Genomic DNA, 18,808 nt, shown 5'->3' with positions numbered 1-18,808 from the left:
CTTGATTGTAACTCTATGGATTGCAGTGACCAAAAACTGCATTTTTCTGACCGCCAAACAGTAACAATAACAAATTCAACGAGTACTCCATCTGTCGTACGAGGGGCACCCTAAAAGTTTCGGGAATCGGGTATTTCCGACGCATAAACGTATTTAATTTGAACATATTCGTAAATTTCAACATTTTTTAAGTAAAATGACGTCTTAACGTCGTAAAAAAAGATTTTGTTGTGAGTTGAGGAACATTTATAAAAAGGCTTGTCGGCCATTTTTGAAAATGGAAGAATTCATTTTCTGAAGTGCTGTTCGTTTTTAATTTTTTCTTAAATAATTATTTTTTATTAAAGTATTTTTATGTTAACATGTAAAGTATGGTCCATCTAAATGGTAATAAGTCATATACGCGGCCTTCAAATGTTGACACTTCGTAGTAATGCGATAAATTAAAAACATCTAATGTTGACGGATTCAGAGCTCCACAGATCTGCCTCAAAAACCGGTTTCGATAACTGAAAGTACTTTGCTGTTGCATTGGATTCTCAGCTATCAGAAAAGTCATAATTCATGTGAAATAATTTGATATACGCAGATAAAACCAGTTTGATCTTATTTAGTGTCCCTCGGCAAATTGTGTAGTCCTAGAACAATTTCGCTAAAAACGTTCCGAGAACTTATATTTTTAATGTATTTTTTTCGATTATAAATTACTCACTTTTACTCAAAGGCAAGCAAAATGTGATCTCAAAGTGAGACTTCAGTATCAGGCTTTTTCGTGATTTAAATTTCTCGGCCTCAATATCTCAGAAGCGGAAAAACGTTCTGCCTGGAAAGGGATGGACTTTCATAACTGAAACATAAGCTATTGTTTCACTAGGAAACAGGCCATGTTGCACCTCAAATTTTAGAAATAAACTGATCCATTTTGTAGGGCCGCTCTCGCAGTGATTTTGCGTGTGAATCTAATTCTTTCAATTTTCCCGAAATTTCTGATGAAATCTGTTAGGATTTCTTAGATATATATTTTTAGGATTCTTTTATCGAACTATGCTGGTATTACATCGATACTGCGACCCAAACAACAGAAACCCTGGTCTAAACTTGCCGAAGTCGTGAAATTTTAGTTCAATTTTTAATGATAAGCCCTAATGTCTGAGTACACGCTTTTTTCGAGCTGAGTTGGCTATTTACCTTAAAAAATGTTGTACGAATATGTTCAAATTAAATACTTTTATGCGTCGGAAATACCCGATTCCCGAAACTTTTAGGGTGCCCCTCGTATATACATTTGACAGCAACGCACTACAAACTGGCACCAGAACAGATTTGAATAGAGTGTTATGCTTAGTTTCCTCTTACCAAAAAAAGTACTCCGTGTGAGAGACAAAATTGAATTTTTTCAATTTTTCTTTGTTTATTTGACAGTTTGCTCTCTCACGGCGCTCTAACGGCTCTCTCACGGCGTACTTTTTTTAAGTGGAATGGGCACTTTATGATGAAAGAGAAGAAGATATTTTGACAAGTACCCCAAGGCAAGTTAAAATAAACTGGTCTTCTGTCCTCTCGCTCTCAAAGTACCACGTTGAAAGAGAAGCAAATACTTTGACAAGTACCCCAAGGCAAGTTATAATAACTAGTCTTCGGTTTTCTCGCTCTGATCATAACAGTCTATTAAGTAACAGTCAGAATTTTTCTTTAATTTTTTTAAAGAGGCATTTTGACCGTTAAAAAAATTTTGTTCTGATGCCTAAAGTGTGTTGTTGAGAGGCATATAAAGGATCTTCAATTCACGCCGTAAGTGTGCCGAAAATGTGAATTTTAAGTGAACAATTCGATGAAAAAGTGAACCGAAAAATACATTTCAACACTTCATGAGTATGAGAATGACGTAACGTTAGAAAGACCTCCGCACTTAAAACTCAAATTTTAGGCACACTTGCGGCGTGAATACTAATGTTGGAAGCAGTTTGCGTTGTGAAAAAGAACTTCACCTAGCCAACGCACTCCAAGAAGATGCACGAGAACAGAATTAAATAAGATGCCTACACGACGCATTGGTCTAAAATTCTCATATAAATTCAGTTTTTTATGTTGGTATAAGCCATTGCGTCACAGACGTTCCATGCAAAATAAGAGGCCAAAATGACCGTTAGAAAAATCTGTTCTTGTGTCTGTTATAGGAGTGTGTTGACCTAGCACAGGTTAAAGACCTTGGACATTTATTTGACATTACATTGTGTGGCAACATAGAGAAAATTAATTTCAAACTCTATAGGGTTTTCCCCGAGCTTCCACTGACATAAAACCCATAAAACACACATATGTACGAACCAACCTTAATCTTTTTGCATGATAGATAAGCTTGCCACTAACTAATATCGTTAATGACAGTAACAATTTGTTATTAACAAATGATCCTCGATTGCGGCAACCAGATGAAGCATGAATAAAATAAGAAAATCTGACATAAAAGGGTTAACCTCCAACCCCTCCAACACACCACAATGTCATTATCGGCCAAGCTGTAAACTCCCCAAAGTGTACAGCCTTAGTTATCGGCGACACTTTTGCGCTTACCTGTCAGATACCCAAAGCTCTATGATTCGACGCCACTGACATTTTTGCGCACCTAGATGGCAGTCAATACTTTCAAAGCGTCTCTTTGTTTTCATTTTATTCCTAAAGCAACAAACGATGTGATACCGTCACAATTTTCTTTTCATCATAAAACCGCGAGTTCGGTGTGAAAGAATTAAACAAAAACACAATTTGTAGAACAAGCTGGCACTTCTCTATAAGCTGGTATGAAAAATCGGTTAATTGCGCAATCCAATAATAAATTAAATCGTTTTGAAGTGAACGCCCATTTTGTGCTGAGGTGAACCACGATGCCGTTGAAAAAGACAAAAAAGGAAACCAGTGTGGAGATCGCTAAAACCTTTGCTCGGTTTTTTGAAAATTCTAATTACTCGTGCCGGGTTCAATGGCTTCAAAGAAACGAGAATGATGACCTCATCGAGACGGAAAAGAACCTTTCGGAAAGTATTGCCGTCGCTGACGAAACTGCAGAAAGCGCAAGGTCGCCACTAGAAACAACCGAAAAGGTCAAAAAATTCAACTGTCGAAAGCGGAGTCGCACAACTGTGGTGGAAAATCCGCATCTGTTGAGGTCGTTGAGATTCACACGTTCTACACACAAATTGCTGAGCGCCGCCAAAACAATTGAGGAGGCGACAGATGCAAAAACAGTACGAGTTTTGAAAGAAAACAAGGATTTACCTGCTTCCGTTGATGCAAAAACAGTGCGACTTTTGAAAGAAAACAAGGATTTACCTGCTTCCGTTGATGCAAAAACAGTGCGACTTTTGAAAGAAAACAAGGATTTACCTGCTTCCGTTGATGCAAAAACAGTGCGAGTTTTGAAAGGAGACAAGGATTTACCTGCTTCCGTTGATGAAACGGAAGAATGGCCGCCTGACGTCGATAAGCCTGATATTGTACAGTCAGACAATGGTACCATTGGACAACAAGAACAAGATGATGCAACAAGTCAAAAGTGTTCTACTCTCATCGCAGATGCCAATAAAACAAACTTAACAAACGATGACAGTTGTGTTGGCTTAGATGACATTGACGCGGCAAGCACTGTAAGTGGACAATTGAGGAGATTCATTACGTTCTACGACCGACAAGGCTCGAAATTATCCATCGATGAAGATAAAGAACTCGAAGACCTTATCGGGAAGCCAGCGAACGGAAACGATTTACAAGCAGCAGATGAACTCGATGCATCCAACAATCGCCAGCAAATGTCGACGGAGCCTATCAACAATCAATGCACATACGACCGATCTTTCGATGTTTTGCCAGATGCTCAGAATCCGATGGTGTTTCATGTTTGTCCGAAAATACCGGGAAACAGAAAGCCATACAATCGACGAATGATCAGACTTCGTAATCAATCTTCGGTGTTTTACGATGGTCCGGAACTCAAACGCTGCGCCATTACCATAAAAGATTATCGCAAAAAGTATCCCCGACCGAATCCATTGGAAAACATCGAATTCTTTGCTGAGAAGCCACAAAAAGTGAAGCGGTTAAGGAAGCCGAGAAACAATTACTTTAGACAACCGAGACGACAATCCACTGTGGACAGAACGAAACGTAGAGCGTCGAAACGTAAAATCGGTGCACAGACTGAGATCGAAAAAGCGGCCCAGCGCTCTTCACTCTGGAGTGCAATACAGGAAGCTTATCCGAAAGAAGACGTTCCGGAAGCGACATGCGAAATTGCGGATGCGACAGACGAAATTGCGAATGCGACAGACGAAATTCCAGAAGCGACACACGAAATTCCGGAAGCGACACACGACATTCCGAAGACTGCACAAGAAATTCCGAAAACGACACAAGAAATTCCGCCATTCGTACCAGTGAATCCGACTGAAATACAGGCGATTTCAATCGAAGAAAAAAATGTGTCAATCAACGAATGGCTTGAGCTTTCATCGCAAATACAGCCGGACAACAATTTGGACGTGAATGAGTTTCTGCAGTACGCAAGTCTTCCGATATTGTCAGACATTGTAAGTAGCTTTTCCGTTATTCATGTTTAAATTTAAGAGAATCTAGCTCGTCCCACATAACGTACGAGTTAATGTCGTTTGACATGTAAAGATATTAGAAACAGCGATAGTTTCACGATATCACTGAATCTGCTACTTCTTTTGTTGAAATGCAATGTGAATATTGCACACAAGATCTTTTACTTCACTAGTTTTAACAATATGTTACCTACAGTGTGTGGTACATGTTACGCTTAAGATCTACATTAATTTTGGGATCTAGAATAATTTTGTGCGGTAAGCATGAGTCAGAGTCTGTGCAATGAATCTCAACTGAATAGCCACATTAGGGTGTTCCCGTAATTTTTACACGTAAAATGATGCTGATCATAGGGAACACCCTAAGCTGCATGCATTTTTCTTAGAGAAATTAACCAAGACCTAACCTTCTTCTTAACGGAACATTAAGATTCGATCTGTTACTTATTTTGCTTCAAGCATCGCTTGATAACAAATCTTGTACTTCCTCAGTTTTACTGTATATGATACCTCAACCTGGAGATCATCATTCATTGGTGACGTTTTTTGTCAATTACAGATGATTGGCCGTTTGTAAAAGGTTTTGTGTTCTGCACTGTTCATTTTGCAATTCGTCCACGGAATTAATTTCATGTTTGGTAACTTATCGACCCCTCGGCTCGGTTCAATGCCCCATTTTCTGTGAACCCAGTTTCTGTATAGTTACCAGTCACATTTCGGTTAGGTAGTTGGTTCGTTTCGGATAATTTCTAGATGGCAATAGCAAAAGGAACTAACTACAGTAAAGCTGTCCCAAGTAAAGAACATCGTCCTGATTTACATATATAAGTCTCATTCGTCCAGAAAGCATAAATTTACAACCTGAACTTCTACCATCTACTATTGCACAAGATTCGCCCTCATTTTCGTGTTGAAAATCAACTGCAAAATTGAAAATTCAAATTAGTCTACATTTTAGACCGCGAAAGGCCACCAGTCACTTTGCCTTTCAACAAGTCTTCAAAAAATTCATTGATTTTCCTTCACCGATATCCCAGGAAGACGAAGCATACCAACTGTCCACATTTTTGGATTTCACATCAAATATTCGGACGGCTCAGCAAATTTATGACAAAGAACCGGTGGACGATGTGGACGATACGACAGACGATGTTTGTGAACCACTGGACTTGTCAATGAAACGGACTACACCAGCATCGACCGATACCGGATTCTGCAATGGAAGCTTTTCGTTGGATATTACCTCACCATACAGTTCCACTCCGAAACAAACGCCGGCGAGTCACGTTGACACCGATGTTCGGGACGTGTACAACAACTGTTGTACTCATAACTATCGTTCTGGAGGTGCGGCTGTAGACTCGTAAGTATCAAGTTCTTCTTTACAGTTTGGTTGCGTTGCGAATAATGGAAATTCGATGATTTTTGTGTCGTTGCTTTCGTTTCCTTTCTAAATGGCAAATAATAATTACAGCACTCCATCCGCTTCACAAACCGTTGATTCAGCGATTCCACTGAGTATGACTACACAGACGACCGAGAAACAGCATTGTGTTATTGAGCCGATGGTCGAAGTGACGCCAGATATGCGAGTCACGTCACCGGCCATAATCCCTCCAGAAATGAAAGCTACTCAAGAAGTGATGGTCCCGCAACGCACTGTAACATCTACGAATTGGAATTTCGATAATTATTCAACCGATTTGGACTATGAGCCTTCAGAAGATGAGGACGACGAGGATGATAAGCTCTCCAATACGTCATCACATCAAACGTAAGTTTTTTCCTGTAAACCATTCCAGCGAATAAAATCTTTAAATCTTCGTACATTTGCTATACAACTACAGATTCAATTCGAGTTAGTATTCCCCGATCCCATTCGAATAGAAATGCACGGAGGAGTTTTACCATTTTCGGTTTTGTTTGTATCTTCGAGAATTCCATTGAATTAAAGGCGCTAATTTCCGATCGCTCTCTCATATTCTTAAGACGTTTTCGTTACAAATTAAAATTAATTTTACAGAAAAAGCATCACTTCATCAGTTGACACAGACATCACTCGACCAAATGATGTCATTTCACTAATCGACACTGATATCGGTCCACCAGTTGACCCTGACATCAGTCCACCAGGCGACAAAAGAATCGTTCCACTAGTCGACACAGACATTACTTCCGCAGTGGACATCATTCCCACAGTAGACCTCACTCGCTCAGTAGACATCACTTCCACGGTAGACGTCACTCCCGTAGTAGACATCACTTCCGCAGTAGACATCACTACCGCAGTCCACACTGAAACCACTCCACCAGTCGACATCATTCCGACAATCGACACAAACATCACTCCACCAGTCGACACAGAAACCACTCCACCAGTCGACACTGAAACCACTCCACCAGTTGACACTGAAACCATTCCACCAGTCGACACTGAAACCACTCCACCAGTTGACACTGAAACCACTACACCAGTTGACACTGAAACCATTCCACCAGTTGACACTGAAATCACTCCACCAGTCGACACTGAAACCACTCCACCAGTCGACACTGAAACCACTCCACCAGTCGCCATTGACCTCAGACTCGAGCCTCGTATCGAAAGTCGCAATAACAGTGGGATTAAAGCAGCGAGAAATAAGAGAGACACACGCGTTGTCACCCGGTCGTTGTCATTGAAATCGATTGAATCAAAGCAGTTTACTTCCGCTCCTGTAAATGTTGTTGAGCCACAACCCACTACAACAGAAGAGTTAAGGCCAGCAATCCTATCGATAAATGTGCCATCTCTACCAACAGACAGACAAGCCAATACGGTAGTAATGCCATTGATTGGTGTGAGACCTCCACCGGATCATTTGAAGCAACCTGCAACCACCGACCAAATTGAATTGCTTAAGCAGCAAGTGCAATATTTACTGAATCGGATATGCTTCAGTTACTTGGCTGATGAGGCTTGTACTGAAAATACCTGTCGAAAGAATCACAAGTTGCCGACTGGGGACGAGGTACTCAAGAAGTTGAAATTTTTCCCCACCGAAACCGTACTGACTCTGTACTCGTCGTTTATTGTGAGAGTTCGAATGGCGTTCATCAATTACTTTCCGACCGTGTGCGAGATATTCAGCATTCGGAAGTTGAAGTCCGAATTAATAGCCGCCGTTGAGCATTGTGACCAGCACAATAAGAAGTCGTTTTACAGTCATATTTATCGTGCTTGCATTCGGCTGGGTATGCGAAAGGTGGAGGCTTTGTCCGAGATCGCCAAAGGCAGTTGTAAAAGTACGATTTCTTGCACATACATCTTGAATATCATCGTCCGCGAGGATCCGGAATTGTTTCAACAAATGCTGGAAGACTTCTATCCACTCGCGAATATCGATTCGCAGCATATTTTGTCGCTATTGAGTCGCCTGTCCGAGAATCCACAACCAAAATTGCTGAACATTTTGGTTGATATGTTCAACAAATATTCCCGGTCCGATATCAGCGATATTGGCCCGTACAAAATGATTTACCACGAAATCCAGTCACTAGCCAGTGATAATCCGCCATTGGTGCGAATATTGAAGTCTATCGCAATGCGTGACAAACGACTGGATTCCGAATAATTTATTATTTGTTTCAAAATATGTTTTCCGTACGCTCGGGACTTTTTATCGGGCACTCAATTTTGAATTGTTATTTTTTTAACGCAAAATAAAATGCCATCAAAGGTTCGCGAGAGAAATTGGTGCGTTTCATTACTCCTCATTCGCCGAATCGATCATCTCTCAAACAAAGTTATTCGTTAGTCTTAGAAACCGAGATGGTCGTCGCTTATCATATCTTCCGGTGCTAACAGATGATTCTGAAAGGTTTTAAGTACAGCGATCCCAATTCTGTTCAAAATGAAAGTTTGCCTACAATTGCATGTCATCGACATCGAACATCATCAAATTTCAAAATGAAAGAGGTGCGAAATGACTCAGTTCATCAGCAAATAGTAGTGGACCAATAGCAGTTAAAAGTCAAAACTCCACAATTTTCGAAGAGTAGCATCTCCTTGACAAAGTGACGAAGCGAGCCGGTTTATGATGATTGTAGACAAGGTTAAGGTGCCCTTTCGAAGTTGGTGTTCCGGCCGTTGCATTTATTTCGTTGACGCATGCTTTCTTGGTGTGAGTTGAAACCAACAGTATGCGCATACATGTATCAAAATTTGGATGTTTTTTTTTACATCTGTCATACGAGAGTTAATGCTAGGAGATAGTGCTATGGTACTACCCAAAAACGTTTTTTTTGTCTATAGACCCGACTCGATTCGAGATGACCGGGTCAACCAGTTGCATGAGATATTTTATGCAGGGACCAAGTAACAATTGAAATAGTATTTTACTCACCAAGGGAAACAAAGTTGGAAATTTCATTTCGATGGTGTTGTTTGTGGTCAGAGTGTAGCGAGGGCAAGAAGTCACCCGAAAAAATTAATTTTTTTCCCAAGGTCAACACAACGTTTTTTTTACAACCAAGGCTCCTGAAGTTGGAGCTGACATGAGAATATGACTATGAGAAAAACATTTTCAAAGCATAGCACTGCTCCGAGCACGAATACTCATTTTTCCAACGGCGAAAAGCCTACAAATTTTCAAGCATGCATGCGTGTACGATTGCAAGTGTTGTGTGTTTTTATTCACACCAAGAAATGCATAAACCTCCGAATAGTTCTTATACGTTCAATGAACATTGTTCATGTCTAGGAGTCGAGCTGTGTTTCCAAATGATTTTTATCGATTAGGTTCGAGTCGAGTCAACCAGATCAATTACACCTTTTCCAAATGAGTATCTTGATCTAACAGGCAAACGAAAAGCGTCATATTTGAAGGTAAAGGTACTTTCAGCTCATCCATAAATGGTTTCTTTCAAAGCATTCAACATTTTCCGCAATGTCGTAACGTAACGATTAAATAAATACAGTTATGCTCGAGGTAAGAGGTGGTATGGAACCAAATTCACCTCACCACTAAGCTGCGATTTGACTCAAGTGAATCCGATATGTGTGCAACATAACGAAACTATAGTAGGCATCGGTGCATAACCAAAGTATATAAACACTGAAGGTGAGACGAAAGTGCAGTTACGCACGGATCCCTACTTTCAGGTGAATTTAGTTTCGTTATGTTGAATATTGAATTTTTTTGCGTTAAGTTGCAGCTAGTGGTGAAGTGCATTCGATTCCAGCAGGTGCAACAACATTTGTGACAAGAAAATATGACGATGGCACCCGGAGTACCCAAAGTATATAAACACTGAAGGTAACGTAAATCCGCAAGAACACACGAACCCCTACTTTCGGGTGAATATAGTTTTTATAATGTTGGACACAAGTCAAATTTACTTTGTTAGGTTGCAACACATGCCAAAACACAATACTATACAACACACTTCCAACAACATTATCGCGCCAAACGTCACGGATGCAACATAACAAATCTTATATTCACCCCCCGAAACTTGGGGTCCGCATTTCTTGCTATTCCCTGAGGATTTGCGTTACCTTCAGTGTTTATATACTTTGGGCGTATCAACTCTCTGCGAAAAAAACGATTTCGATTTGCCTGGTCTTCTTAGACCACTGCCGTGGTAGCTACTGTTACTGTAGAGAATTTGCTAAACCATTTTAATCCAAAACAAAACGAGCAATTTTATGCTGAATTTTCCATTATGTTTAGCCTGTGGTGAATATCGGATTACAATGGAAAACTCTGCACAATTCACGCCATAAGTGCGGTCGAAATTCAAAATGGAACGTGCGAAATTCCTTCTAAATCTAACGCATTTTCATACAAGAAAACATTGAAAAGAATTTTTCGGTTCACTTTTTCATCGACTCGTTCACTTGAAATTCAAATTTTAGGCACACACTTGCGGTGTGAATTGTCGATCTCAACGAAATTGCTCGTGTGCTTTCGGCCTTAGGGTATGTGTTTCGTAACAAAGGTAACACTTTCCATTTATGTTTCGGCCTGCTGACTTAGCATAATTGGCTCGTTATCGAACAAATAATTCTTGAAACCACACACTGTTAGCTTTCAAATATCTTTTTATTCGGAAAAGAGGTGCAAAATGGTGGTATAACATAAAGGCGTGAATAAAGCTACCATTCTACACTAATGCTAATTTGTGTGCAACTTCATTCCACTTCAATGGAAGCATTTTCAAATCTGACACTTGTTATCGTACTGATCCGATGGCATGTCGATGATCTTCAATTTGGTCCATTTGGTTAAGAATGTGTCCAAGTAGCCACAAGGGAATCGATTGTTTGCTAAGCTCAAATAAAAAAGCTCCGGAAAATCGGACGGATGAAGACTATCGATCTCAGTGAGTTCGTTGTTGTCCAGACGCAAAAGGTGCACCGATTTAAACATGCTGGAGAATGACGAGAAATCGATGTTGCTCAGGTGATTGTGCGAAACGTCGAGAATTCTCAATTTGATCGCAGTATTGGATGGGATTGGGTTGAATTTGATATCTGTCAAGTTTGAGCGGCTCATATTTAGGTAAGCCAAATTTTTGAACCTTTCAAACGAGTTGCCGTTTAAGGTATTCACGAAATTTGAAGACAAATCTAACATCAAAAGCGTCGGTGGTAAAAGTTCAATTATTTCCGGAATATTTTTCAATTGATTTGCCGCGATATTGAAATACTGCAATGTTTTTACGTCTTTCAAGAACGAAACAAAGTCCACATTTTCTAACTGATTGTTAGACATATCTAGAGCAATCAGATAGTTCATATATCTGAATATGTTCGGTTCGATGTCTGACAAATTCGTGTTACTCAAAATTAAATATTCTAATTTTCTGTACCGCTCGAATGAGCGTCTGTTCATCTTTCCCAAATAATTCGATGATACATCGAGCAACGTCAGCCGTGATGGCATAATTCGAATGATTTCGTCAACATTATTCAGTTGATTGCCGGCAACATTTAACATCTCCAAATAAATCAATTTAGTTACAGTTGACGACATTAAAAACTGTTTGAGATTTTCATCATCAAATTGGTTATACGACAGGTCTAAATAATATAGAAACATTTGATTGTCCAACACGTCAGAGTCAATTTCCGACAAACCCATGTTTCTCAGTCGTAGATACGTAAATCCCGTGTAATCCCGAAGCATTTCCTCATTGAGATTAGTCAGAATATTTGATGAGAAAAGGAACCCCCGGAAATTTGATCCACGCCATTGAAGTACATCCGAAATATTTTCATAGATTCTCCCGTCCGCGTAATTGATTAAATTTCTCCTAAGAATGTCTTCACTGCCATTGCTGACTTTCATCCGTAAATCGATTTTATTTTCGCTGTTCGTCTCAATTTGAAGTGTCTCTTTCAAGCAGCTCGTCTCAATTGACCTAACACTATCCCAGGAGATGTGCACTACAGCATGATTCATGATCGGCAGAAAGATGTTGCATCCCAAGTGCTCGATTGGATTGCCGACCAGATGCAGCTCTTTCAATTTGCCAAAATGTTTGAAACTGTCGTCATCAATCCACTTGATCCGATTGAAACTCAAATCCAATATTTCCATGTCGGTGAGTTGCCAGAGTTTTCCTATTTGCGATGGATCGACTTTCGACGATAATAATTCGGAATAGATTCGAAAATAGTCGTGGTATATGAGTTTGGTGGAGATTCCTTGGTCGGTGTATTTTGTGTTTGGTAGCATGGAAATGTCGTTATGCGACAAATTTAACTTTGTCAAATTTGGATAGTCCCAAGAAATGGATCTTAATTCTTGATCTGACATTTGTGACCAAGATATATCGATTCCACTTAAATTCCGATACGAATTGATCGCTTCAAATAATTCACCAATAGCACATTCGCTGACTTTAACATGTCTCACATTTTCGGACGATAAAGAGCAGTCGGGCGCAATGTAATCGCTTCGGCAATTTATTTCCACATATTCTTCGGTAACATCGAGGAATCGACAGCCAGTGGTTAAATTTGCAGCGTTGATTTTTGTGAACAATAAAGCGAATAACAGACCACAAATCATTGTGACCAGATCAATCTCACACAACAGCCTTACTTAAACTGTTTGCTAGATGCAATATAGGAACAACCAGATTAGCTCGTCATGCCCGCACGGTATTAAGCGGGCGTGACGCAAGTCAGATAATAAAAAAAATTAAAAAAAGGATTTTCAGTAACGAGTTGGTTGGTAAATGAATTTAGGTTATTTCGACAGAGACAACCTGCTTTCAACTTACTTCCAAATAAAACTGGCATCAGTCAAAAAGACCCCCAAAGGGTAAAGGTGAATAGTGACGCAAGTTCTTGTGTGTCTGCATTCAAAAATTTAAACAAAGAAAATTTTCTCCAAAAATATGCGTCAAAAAATGGTAGATGTTGAGGAAACCTCACAATTTTTAAGGACATTCTACGAAGGAAGCCGCATCATCTGCCCCTTCTTGTGACACAATTTTTGTAGTGGAAAATTCTCCTTGTCAAAAATTTTAGAGTTTAGAGTTTAGACAGGTTTCGAGCGATTTCAGTTATTTTGTAAATTAAGACACAAGGACTAGCGGCACCTTCACCTTCTGTAACTCTATTTAACTGATTTTATTTTTGTAACGGATGTTTAAATGACTTAAGATTGAATCATTGATAAATATTATTGCATAAAATTGCGTTTAACATCCATCATAAAGTCAATTGTTGCATCAATTTGTGCAATAACCAAGCGAAATTGACCGTAATGTATGCACCTGCTGTTCAATGTTAAGAACCATTTATCAGATTCAAGTTCATTAGCTTCATCAACTGAGTTGTTTAGAATAAACGAATTACAATTTGCTTTGTGTGGCATTCACACTGCAGATGAACGTTTATTAAACAAAGGTCAAATTAATGTGTCAGTCTGACACAAGCTGTATATATCTAACGAACCGTTTGTCACCGTTTTGTTGGTATCGGCTCAACTAATTAGCTTTTCGTAGATGCTATTGGCAGGCCATTTCACCTGCAAATAGTATTTGTAAAAGGAAACATGCTATTGGCAGGCGTTGGCCAATAGCCTGTATAAAAGAGAAAATGCTATTGGCAGGCGCCTGCCAATAGCATTTCGTATAAGGGAGCATCTTCAGTAATAATTTGGCTATAGGCAGGCGCCTGCGAATAGTCATTACGTTAGCTTTTTTAATTAACTGGCAGCAATTGGTCGGTGTGCATCACTGCTATATTAGCTTCGTTTTGTGTGGTCAGAGTGTCAGAATGCATGGTAAATTAGTCCAAAGACCACATCATTCGACTAAGTTCGTAACTTAATTTCGGTTAAAATTGGAAATGAAAATTACTTGAAAACGTCTTTCGAGTAGGTCGACTTACCTACATACTAGACAGATATAGTGAATAGGACAAGTTTGGTATTTTTGAAATGGTAGATCTCAAGCCATGGCTATGGAAATGAAATTTAGGAATTTCAATGTACGACACTACTATGTGGAGTGGAAGGATCTGACTTAGAAGTAAGGAACCTTTTTCGATATTCCACGGTTTATTTTAGAGAATTTTAATTTCAGAATTTTCTCGGAATTTTCAAAATTAAAATTCTTAAGGTCCTGCTCTATATTCATACCCAGAGTGATTGGGCATTCGGGAACATCGTTTTAGAGGATTCTATGAAGGGTTTTTAATAAAACGAACAGCTGAAAAAGGCCTGCACGGATGAATAATATAACCAAATCAACACCCTAACATAATGTATTTATGTTTCGAAACACACCCACAACCCACACACATAATAACATTATGTGGAACAAAAGCCTGATCCAATTATTATACACTTTCTGTTTAATAAATCGTTTGAATATCATTTAAAGCGCCGCGCCGCAAAACCTTATGTTTTACGCATTATCATGCATTTCGTAATGAATTTTGAATGTGCAAATTATTAGATTTCTCCCGGCTTAATACCATATTCAACATGATATTGTTGAGTGAGGGAGGAGAAGTGTGGATGATGGTTGTTGTTACTGATGTTGTTGTTGTTGTTGCTGCTGGCGGTGATGGTGGTGGTGATTCGATGCCGGTGTTTATTATATTTTATGTATAAAATGGGGATCTAATATGCTGTAATTTGTTTTGATTTTAATACCCAGGGATTTAAGTATCATGACAGGCGATGACTTTATTAAATTTTTGTTCTGGTTGTTAAGCTTTCGTTTGTAAACTTTTACAATACTGCCAATGATAATAAACGGAGGGAAAACGGGTGATGAGTGAGGGTGTGAAAATTAATAATAAATTTTTTATTGTGCGGTAAATCCGTTGGTTTCGTCGGATTAACTTATTAATTCGTTGATTTAATTATTTTTTATATGATTTACCCAGCGCAGCTTATTCAATAATAATCGTCTCCTCGGAAATGTTAGAAGTTTTGGCTTATAACAAGACATTTACGGTTTACGTCTAGCAAACAAACTACATTTATTAAAGTGGTAAAGATGTTTGTGAAACTCTGCTACTTGTTCACGATTCGTGAGTCTGTTCACTTTTTGTCTGATGAAGAAGTTTCTCGAACTAATTTTACACCATTAATCGGATCTTTTAAGAGAGTTTGTTTGCTAGAGAGAGTACTGGTTAAACTGTATAGTAGTCCAGTAGGCACTAGACAAGGCCGCAGACCGAGTGTGACAATACATATCGTGTGCCTAAAATAGTACATTTCATACCTAGGACTTAAAGTCTTTTTTAGCGTGTGAGAAGTTTCCAGACGGAGCCGAAGGCGAGGTCTGGAATCGAATACGCTAAAAAAGACTTTTAGTCCGTGGTACAAATAGTATTTTTCATATTGGACGGATCCTAGTTATGAAAAAGCATTTTTGTTTTTCGACACTCACTCTACAACCAAAAAGTCAATTTTTCTGTACTTCCCAGAGAGAGGTATTTGTGGCCAAGAAAGTACTCTCCAGCCGAAAATTGATTTTCATATATATTTTTCCGGGCACGATCAAGTGTGCATGCTTCGTTGTTGAAATGGCTGTAGAGTGGTTTCTATGTTAATGGTGTTGTGGTTTCGTCTTATTTCAGTTTTCAAGCACAAAAATCGTCATTTGTGACTCGCGATGAAAGCTGAATTTTTCGTCACTAGTAACAAAATGTACTATTATCACCGAGTTGCATCCAACATTTTTCTCAATTAACCTTTTACAAACGGCAAGCATATAGCAACAAAATAATTAAATCTGTTACTTCATTTGTGTAAAGCATCTCATTGAGCTTGATACAAAAACTTTTATTTCATTGAACATTCGTTTCGTTATATAAGAGGACACTAGCCTTAGCTCATGATTTACATTTGTAGTCGTTGTCGATAACAGATGACTAGCCGTTTCTAAAAGTTAGGGCAATGCTTTTTTAGGCACACGATGTGTATATTGATTTCGTTTACGTAGAGGAAGCAACTAGATCTGTTGACTGTTGAAGATAACAGAAGACATTGAAATATTCTTTTACTTTAACTGCAAAACTACAGTCTCCAAACAGAGAAAGGAGCTGCAATGACTTGAAAACGACTGTGAAATAAATAGATACAATTGAAGGTATAGATTGGGAAATAATGTCGCAGGAAGTCGGCAAACATTCAAAAAGAATTTTTACCGATGTGAATTTATTGGCCTACAAAGCAACAATTGGAATGTGCTGCAGTGAGCAGTTAAAAACGAGGTTAAAAACAACCAGAGAAGACAAAATAAAATAACAGTAAAAGTTGGCTCTCGCTTCGCTTTGAACGTATCATATTTGACTATTGTTGAAATTTTTATTCCGCCAATGCATGACAAATATCATTTCTCTAAATGACGACGGAAAGATATCTATGTTGGGACAAATAGAAGAAAGAATATTCTTCAAGTGTTCCGAACCGAATTCGAGTAATCGTAGAAGAAACCACTTCCGTTGCCGTGGAGAACGCGACAAAATCTCAAAATAGAACCAATGTTATTTTAGTTAGCTCTATTTTGAGATACGTTAGCTTGTCGCTAGACCCTCGAGTCCCATAATAATGATTTATTTCAGTCGTGAAGTAACTTCGTATTTAAACTGATTGAAATCGTTTTCACTACTTTACCCCATTTTTTCCCACGACTAAGCCACATATCATTTACAAACAATTGTAAAATTAAACGAAAGCAAATGGTGCATTCACGTGGGTACATATTTTATGTCCTTTCGTAATGTTATTTACATTCAAAAAAACATTTTTTTTTGTTCTTCTTCCTAACATTCATTCGTAAAAAAGGGCAACGCCACCCTCTCACACAATCAGTTTAGGAAGGTATATTCATAAAAGAATCCGTTCATTGAATTGTGAGAATAAAAATCAATGTCGCACCGTGCCGTGCTTCCATGTAATTAAGTTTATTTTTCATAAACAGATCAATTAACAAGCAGAATGACTATAGGGGTCGGTTTGTTGGATTTATCAACTTAGTGACCATCTAGTCACTATCAACAAAACAAAGTTGTCTGATCAATGTAACACAAATATTTAAAAAGTAAAAATCAATTTCAGGCAAATCAACCCTCACACTTACCAATTCAAAACTCTTACCCATCCACAATATTCAAATCGTGAATCTAAGCAGAAAGTTATACGACGAGTCAGTTCAATGTAAAATGATGTAGGTTGTAACGGTAGAACCCGCCCCCCAAAATTCTCAATGCGGTTTTGATTTGGCAAGAGTTAACTAAATCAAACTTTAAAATAACATCAACTTCGCCGAACAGAGAGCCGTCCCTTTCTTCAATAGACTCGATTTAACGCCGCTTCATTAAATCCAGGAAACGACGACAAATTTTCTATTTGGTTAAAAATAACGTTCGGTGTGGCTCTTCTTCTGCTCTTTTTTTTAAATTTGTCTGTCAACCGATTTCCACACTCCATAAAATAATTTTATTTGAATTTCTGTTCCCCATTTATATTTATTGCTGGAACCGATGCTTAAAGTAAACAATTTAAAATTTTGAAATTCGCATTTGGGGTTTGGTAATAATTTACATTTTAAAGGCGAAATTATTATTTAAATTACCCTTGCAACTGAGTCCGTACGAACTCCGTCTGCAATTCCATTTTAAATCCGAGTCATGACAATGAAGACGAAGAGGAAGGGTTTGCCGATGTAAATTGATGTGATTGTTAATGTTATTACATTTTATCGGTTCGTTTATCGAATCCATGACTGTTAACAATGGAGGGTTCATCTTAAGGACAAATAAAATTGCTAAAAAAAACGAAAGTCAATTTGCTTATTAAAGCAATTCAGCGACATACGGTTTTTTCAGTCGTTGCCATATAAATGTTCATCAAATAGGAAAATGTTAGTGCGACAGAACTGCTCTTTTTTCCGGTCTATAAAGTTCAATTTAGGAAATGTTTCTGTTCGTTATTGGTTTTCGTTTTTATGTTTACAGTGATTTGTTTTAGACAACTTTGAAAATTACTTTCGAAAAGTTTTTTTGTTGTTTGGATTTGTCCTGCAGCAGCATGTCCTTTATCAGATACATTGGAAAAATGTTTAGCCCCTTACGAAGTACTGGGAGCTTATAGAAGCACTATGTCGTTTGTAACATGGGGAATTCGTAGCAGACTGCAGAGGCATAGATACGAAGGGAAAGAGAAAGTTTATGAAAATCGGTGGATCATGAGCTAGAACCCTTACAGCGAGCGCAAATCGTGCTACTCGGCCGTAGGTGATGGTTTGTGCAATAATTGAAGAAAAATGTGATTTTCATCACTTTTTCAGCTTTTTGACTTATTGAAGTGGTACGATTATTCCCAAAGTTGCACCATTACTCATGGTCCACCATTAACCCAGTTCTAGAACCTCAGAATTTTAAAGGATTTTCTGAGGTTTTTCGGGTTTTCCTTCCGGACTTTTGGTATTATTAAGATTGAAGCTTGTTAGTGTTCAACTATCTGCCACTCCATGTGGTTCGTCATTTTCCTAGCTGTAGAATTCAAGGAATTTGAAGGATTTCAGATTTTTTCGGGTTATCTTCAGAACTTTTAGAGTTATTGCAGCGTAGCAGCGTGTATTGGTTCCCAGATCGTGCAAATTCCACCTTCTTCCCACTTCCCAAACATTAAGAAATTTGAAGGGTATGTGAAGTTTTCTTTGGGTTTCCTTCTGGAATTTTTACA

At 38.5% G+C, this 18,808-nt stretch overlaps 2 protein-coding genes across 5 annotated transcripts; one reads left to right on the top strand and one right to left on the bottom strand.

The window, feature by feature from the left end:
• Nucleotides 1-2,655: 2,655 nt before the first annotated feature.
• On the top strand, nucleotides 2,656-8,323 carry LOC119076011. 3 transcript variants are annotated; one of them, XM_037182596.1, is made up of 5 exons: nucleotides 2,656-2,799; nucleotides 2,854-4,583; nucleotides 5,639-5,964; nucleotides 6,076-6,375; nucleotides 6,625-8,323. In XM_037182596.1, exons 2-5 carry the CDS (start codon nucleotides 2,886-2,888, stop codon nucleotides 8,213-8,215), a joined length of 3,915 nt encoding a protein of 1,304 aa, XP_037038491.1. In that variant the 5' UTR covers nucleotides 2,656-2,799; nucleotides 2,854-2,885; the 3' UTR covers nucleotides 8,216-8,323. The 3 variants fall into 3 exon arrangements, with proteins under 3 accessions (XP_037038491.1, XP_037038494.1, XP_037038493.1); XM_037182599.1 differs by having other exon boundaries at nucleotides 2,656-3,269; nucleotides 3,324-4,583; XM_037182598.1 differs by having other exon boundaries at nucleotides 2,656-4,583; nucleotides 6,625-6,919; nucleotides 6,962-8,312.
• Nucleotides 8,324-10,631: 2,308 nt separating this feature from the next.
• On the bottom strand, nucleotides 10,632-12,695 carry LOC119076041 (protein artichoke-like). Of its 2 annotated transcripts, none has more exons than XM_037182667.1 (2): nucleotides 10,778-12,695; nucleotides 10,632-10,716 (listed from the first exon to the last, which is right to left on the bottom strand). In XM_037182667.1, exon 1 carries the CDS (start codon nucleotides 12,659-12,661, stop codon nucleotides 10,802-10,804), a length of 1,860 nt encoding a protein of 619 aa, XP_037038562.1. In that variant the 5' UTR covers nucleotides 12,662-12,695; the 3' UTR covers nucleotides 10,632-10,716; nucleotides 10,778-10,801. The 2 variants fall into 2 exon arrangements, with proteins under 2 accessions (XP_037038562.1, XP_037038561.1); XM_037182666.1 differs by having other exon boundaries at nucleotides 10,669-10,724; nucleotides 10,790-12,695.
• Between the last annotated feature and the right edge of the window lie 6,113 nt (nucleotides 12,696-18,808).

The sequence above is a fragment of the Bradysia coprophila genome, unplaced genomic scaffold, assembly GCF_014529535.1.
Source record: "Bradysia coprophila strain Holo2 unplaced genomic scaffold, BU_Bcop_v1 contig_232, whole genome shotgun sequence".
Classification (NCBI taxonomy): Eukaryota; Metazoa; Arthropoda; class Insecta; order Diptera; family Sciaridae; genus Bradysia; species Bradysia coprophila.
Note: the sequence above shows the minus strand (reverse complement) of the source record. Positions and strands in the feature narration are given on the sequence as shown.